Source organism: Stegastes partitus, unplaced genomic scaffold, assembly GCF_000690725.1.
Source record: "Stegastes partitus isolate 25-593 unplaced genomic scaffold, Stegastes_partitus-1.0.2 Scaffold1913, whole genome shotgun sequence".
In the NCBI taxonomy this organism is placed as follows: domain Eukaryota; kingdom Metazoa; phylum Chordata; class Actinopteri; family Pomacentridae; genus Stegastes; species Stegastes partitus.
In genome coordinates this window covers 22965-29223 of record NW_007579644.1, presented here as the reverse complement: position 1 = coordinate 29223, position 6259 = coordinate 22965, and the positions used below count along the sequence as shown (strand labels likewise).

Sequence of the window (6259 nt, the reverse complement as noted above, 5' to 3'; positions counted from 1 at the left end):
CGATGCCTGCAGTCGTCTCCAGGAGCAGAGAGACGAGTCCGACTGTAACTGTTAAATGTATTTTTACCTCTCCTGTCCCTGTGGATCACACGAGGTGTTTGAAGGACGGCTGTGACGCCACGTTCGACTCCCACGTCGCCCGGAAAGCCCACGAGAAGAAGCATGCAGGTGTGTGGATCTCAGCAGGGCTTCCTTTCATCCTCCATCCTGCTGAAATTACTACATTTAAAAAGAGAGTCGTGACTCCATTTGCGTGTAACCTTTTCTTGCATCTGAGACTTCAGGACAAATGCAACTTACTGTATGTGGTTCCTGAAGATGCTGCTGATGTTCAGCTCCTGATGCTGTGGTTTGCTCTGTGCAGGTTACCGCTGCCCTCATGCAGACTGTCCGGTGCTGGAGCACACCTGGAGCAGACTTCAGAAGCACATGGCCAAACACCCAGGTAGGTTAAAAAAGAACAAACTAATCCATCCCAGAGGTTTCCTGTTGGGAACCTTGTCGCTGTAATAATCAAGAAGAGGGAAAAAAATAGTTTAGACTTTCCCTGCTTTGTTAAATTCTATAATATCTAGTAAACTAACATGTTAAGTGTGTAAAAACTGTCCACATCCAAAAATATCTGTTTTTATAAATACTAAATTAATTCAAGAACAATATTTGACTGTAAAATTCCAATTTTCCTGCATTTTTAATTGGCTAAATAATTTTACACACCTGAAAGTGAACTTGCAAATGAAAGTTCAGAAATGTTTTTTTTTTTTTTTTAATTAACTGTTTATTTTTTATTTGTTCCTTTCATGAAGGTAGACACCATAATTTGTACATAAATGCACTCTACATTTTCAAATAAACACTTCCATGATTGGAAAGGAGCAGCAAGAAGAAAAAAATTTTTTGTATTTGCCTGTTTTGTTGAGTCGTAAAAACCAGGGGGAAAAGCATTAATTTACATGTTAGTAAAACCCAAACTGTAAATGTCCACGCCAAAAATGTTTACTTTCACAAATGGTAGGTGAAAATGAAATGCATTTAAATCAGCAAAAAAATTATTTTAGAGACTTTTACGTGTATTGAAATATGACTTCTGACTGAATTTTTTTTCTGTGATGTTAAATAACATAGAATCGAGTAAAACAACAGAAAAAAAAAGTTAATTTATATGTCGACAAAAAGCAAAACAGGCATCCAAACTGTAAACGTCCACGCCTTAAAATCTGTTTTATTTTTCAAACCGTTTCAGTTTCCTATCCGTGCCGAGTGTGCAAGAAGGAGTTTAAGAAGGTGGACTCTCTGCGGCGACACAAACGGACCCACGCCTCCCACAAGCCGGTGCTGGTCTGCCCCAGAGACGACTGCCAGGCCTACTTCTCCACCACCTTCAACCTGCAGCACCACATTCGCAAAGTTCACCTGGAGCTGCTCAAGCACAAGTGTCCCTTCCCCGACTGCCCCCGCATGTTCGCCATGAGGGTATGTGCTCAGAAACAAAAGCACCAGAACTAGTACGTCTGTATTTGTTTTGCTTTGCTGTGTAAAGTCTGAACGCGCTTCATCCCACAGGAGAGTCTGAGCAGACACCTGCTGCGTCACGACCCCAGCGCCGCCAGTCTGAAGGTAAAAACACAGCTGAGAGACGGACATGTGCTCAGGTTGGATTTATATAAAAACACAGATTGGCTTTTGTTAAAATAATGTAGTGAAACCGCAGGGAAAAAAAATCTGAATTTAGCTGTTGCACAAAACTGTAAATCATGTAGACTTTAGATTTGTGGAACTGTAAAAATGGTGATTGTTTTACATTTGACTGTAAAATTGCACTTAAAAAAATAAAATACGAGTTCCCTGTTAAATTACAGATAAAATCTAGTAAATTCACAGGAAAGTTTAATTTGCATGTTGACTGTATGAAAGACTGTAAATAAGGTTATTACCAAAAAATCTATTTTTAGATATTTAAGTATATTTTAGCATAAAATGACCTTTTGTTGTATTTAAATCTTTAAAAAATATTATACAAATATTGAAAAATGTAAAATGTACTGTTAGAAGAGTAATAAAAATGTATATATTTTACAAATTTTAATGAATCTTAAAGTAAATGTAAAAAAAGGCCGAAAAATGTAGTAAAATCACAGAAATATTCATGTTGACTGTATAAAAGACTGCAAATAAGGTCCATATACAAAAAATCAGTTTTACTATATTATATTTTAGCATAAAATGACCTTTAATTGTATTTAAATCTTTAAAAATATTATACACAAATATTGAAAATGTACCGTTAAAAGATACATTTTAAAAATATATTTTACAGATTTTAACTACACTTTAAAAAAAAAAGGCCAAAAAATGTAGTAAAATCACAGAAATATTCATGTTGACTGAAAAGACTGAAAATCTGTATTTTCACAGTTAGTTAATGTACTCAATATGTGACTGAAATTATGTGGTTTTGCTCCATTTAAAGTATTTCACAGATGTTTGGTCTTCAGTTATTTTCACTGTTTAGTTTCTGAACGTTAGTTTTCCACTATTTTATTAAACTATTTCTGTCTGGCTGATTGTCACAATTTTTCAAAACGTATTTCTTAAATCATCTGTTTCTGAATGCGTGAGGAGAAAACTGATTTTTTTTTTTTAGTCATTTAACATCAAATCTAAAACAGGTCTGACTTGTCCTTTAACAGAGACGTCAGCGGCCGAAGAAGTTGTGGCAGCGGCGCCTGAACGGACACCAGCTGCCCCTGGTGGAGGAAAACCTGAACCGGCTCTTCGCTTTACGCATGAGGCTCTCCAGACGGACCAAAGTGGAAACCAACCTGTCGGGCCTCTTCAACGAACGCAAGATCCCCCACTACGTCGACCCCGAGGTGAACCTGCGCGGCCTGTTCGGCATCAAGCAGCAGCGTCCAGTAGAGACGGCTGAACCAGTGAAGGTGAACTAAACCCATCCGGACTGTTTTTCTTTGATAGTTAAGGGAAAAGAAAATTGGGTCTTTTTGTTTTTTTTTTCTAATGTAGCTGACATACATTAAATCATCAGAATGTGACTGCACACATTGATTTCTAAAGACTACAGGTCTTAACTGAAGCGTTTGTTTTGTAACGTGACATTGTTGACCCAATAAAATGAGTTGAGTTTTGCTCCAAGTGCTGCTTTTTTTTTTCCCCCTTCGAGTGTCGTTTGGATTCAACGTCTCCAACATTCGTTTGTTCGCTCTCGTTTAATTGCAGCTCAAAGAGCATCTCATTGTTGGCAAACAGCTGCTTCTCCTCCTGCATCTTTTTTTTTTTCCCCTTTTGTGCTCTCCGGCTGCAAATATTGGTTGACATTTGCCGAAACATGCTGGAGCTCATTAAATATGAACAAAGCGCCGCACATGAGTAAGAGCTGAGTCACTGACGAGACTCCCAACACAAAGCAGATGAGTCTCAGCTGTCAGAGCTGCGGCGGAGGTCAAGCCTGTTGGATTCTGGCATCTCGTACGGAGAAGAGAATTGATGGAGCAAACCTTTTATTTCTCTCCATCATGTGTCCATAGCTGGGATTTAGGGGTTTATTCTGACTTCTAATCTAACTGGAGGCCACCTGACAGGACGAAGAGCTCCAGCTTCTACACAAGTTAATACGAACCAAGGCCAAGCTGACATGACGGGAGTTTTCACATCAGGAAGATCTACAGATATTCTCCCTTCTGCTCTTAAACACACACACACCGGTAGACTGGAAAACAATCGTGCATCACAGGGCAGGATGTGAAGACTAGTGCAGCAGAGGGAGCAGAGCACCTCAAGGGGAAGCTGATGGAAACCAAACGGAAACTGGTGCAACCGGCTGCAATACGTCTGCACAAGGAAATATCACCTATAATATGTGTAGCTAATAGCATCAGCCATCCCTCATTTGCTTTAAAAACCTCAATAAGGATGTTTATAATTACGAAATAATTCCAAATTAAATGACAAATCTACTCCAAACTAAGGTTTATGGCTACAAAAGTGGGTTAAAAAGGGGGGAAAAAGCTTTTTATTGGTCTGAAATCATCCAAAATGGGACTTTAATGTTTTAAAACAGTTTAAAATTTTGCCATCAATATCTGTAAGCTACCTTTTTACCTGATTAAAATACAGTAAAACTAATTTTAGTCACATTGTACAGTCAACATGTAAATTAATGCTTTTTTTTCCATTTCTAGATGTGTATTAAATGAAAGAAAAATGTAGAAAATCTGTAAAATTGTAACTTTACATGATAAATTTTAGTTAAAACTGTTTTTTAAAAAAAAAAAAAAGTGTTAGCAGATTAATACAAAGTTCACTGTAAGAGCAGTAACTTAATCCGAAAACCTTGCTATCTGAAAGGTTTTTAGGAAAAATGAACAGAACCCATAAAAAACAGCCTTAACATACCAACAGCCTCCAACATGACATTTTATGTCACAAATCAGGATAACAGCGTATTATCTGACTGAACAATCCACAGATTGGCTACGTTCAGACTGCAGGACTTAATGCTACATTCAGATTTTTTTGTGAATTCGTTCACATTTCCACTTAAATATGACTTGTATGTGATCTGCTGTGTGAACTTCATACGACCCAAAAGTGTCCTGCATGCGCAGAAGAGGACACAACGACGTCGCACGCAGCGAGCGTGCTCAGTGTTTATGGAAGTAAACATGGATGGTAGAAACAGAACTGTAACCGCTAACTAAACTGGCATCAGCAGCCAAGTACTGCCTCTGTGTTCCGGACACTTCCACCCCATCAGAGCGCTCCCCCGGGGTGGAAGTGTCCCCCGACCACACTGAATATTCTGATATTCAGCATTAATTGGGCCTGAATATCCAGAGAGCAGAAAGTGCTATTGGGACCAGCCCTACTAGTTATTATAACAACTATATACAATAAATATTAACAACTAATGAGCCTTCCAGCATCAAGCCCTCCTTGTATCTTGACCCCCGTCTTGACAATCCGACAGCCTTGCTATCCGACATACAAGAAGGTTTTACATTTAGTGTCGGATTATCGAGTCACAACTGTATTTATATATTTTTTTAAAATGAGTTATAGTTTTGCATATAGTTTCAGGAAACTGCTGTAAAATATTCTCATTTTCTGTTAAATGTGGACGTTTTATCCAGCATAACGTACAGGAGAGACAGCTAGAGTCCATCTGTCGTTCTAATGTGTCAGAAACGTTCCTGCAGAAAGTAAAACCTACATTTTCTAGTCAGCTGGTTTCACATCTGAGGAGCTCTCTCTCTGCTTCTGCAGTTCTTGTTAAACAGTTCCTTCTTATGTGTTAAAACATTCCCGTTTCTCTCGGCCCAGTGGAGCCAGACGGAGTCCGTCTGAAAGCTGCAGCGAGGCTCAGTAACAGTCTGTCAGTTTGAGTTTGAACGGCGTCGTGCAGAAGGTCAGAGCGTGCAGCCTCGGGCCTCCTCCCTGCTACACTGCCTGCTGCTCAGCCTGCACGTTAACCTGCCGACCTGCGTGTTCTGTCACCGCAAACATCTGCACCGTGCTGCAGATGTTCAGAACGAAAACCCCAGAGAGGCAGAACTGTGGTACGACCTGAGGGCAGCAGAGCTCATGCTTTTAAAGGTAAACTCAAGAATCTACCTATTTATTCATGACTCTCCCTGGAGCTAGGTTTATTGATTGGTTTCTGTGTTTGTTCATTTATTTACATGGTTTAGTCTTTTCAGTGTATCATCTATTACTTAAAAATATTAATATTTTAATATGACATAAAAAATATATTAAATATTTACACTATTATTAATACATTTTTAAAATATTTAAATAAATTTTGACTTATTTTTGCCCTTCACTTATCAGCTATATTTTAATTATGGATGTCTCATTCCATTTTTATTTATTACTAATTTTATTTATTGACCTCTGTATTTACACATTTTGATTTGATAGATTTTATTTATCGATTACTCCTTATTTGATTTTTTTTCATTATTTACATATTGTAGTTTATTCAATGTTGTTTATTACTTATTTTTTTTTATTAAATTATTTTCTTATACTGTTTTTATTAATTTTAACTTTTGCCCTTTACCTATCATTTATATATATATTTTTTAAATATTAATTAAAATGTATTTTATTCATTGATTATTTTATCTCATCTCATGTTTCCTCTTGCATGTTATTTTTCAGTGTTTCCTGGATTACTCGGTGTACTTGTGTCTTTTATTTATAACATGATGTTCAGAGTTATTTCTGTTTTATTACA

General features: G+C 37.5%; 1 protein-coding gene across 1 annotated transcript in view; it reads left to right on the top strand.

The window, feature by feature from the left end:
• The window catches only part of 42sp43 (P43 5S RNA-binding protein), a 4812-nt gene extending 1789 nt beyond the window's left edge, over positions 1-3023 (top strand). Inside the window, exons 5-9 of the mRNA XM_008302961.1 lie at positions 95-168; positions 365-445; positions 1244-1473; positions 1564-1617; positions 2691-3023. Coding sequence (XP_008301183.1) covers positions 95-168; positions 365-445; positions 1244-1473; positions 1564-1617; positions 2691-2948 — 697 coding nt within the window. The 3' untranslated portion in view covers positions 2949-3023. The remainder of the gene's footprint in view (positions 1-94; positions 169-364; positions 446-1243; positions 1474-1563; positions 1618-2690) is intronic.
• The last annotated feature ends 3236 nt before the right edge of the window (positions 3024-6259 follow it).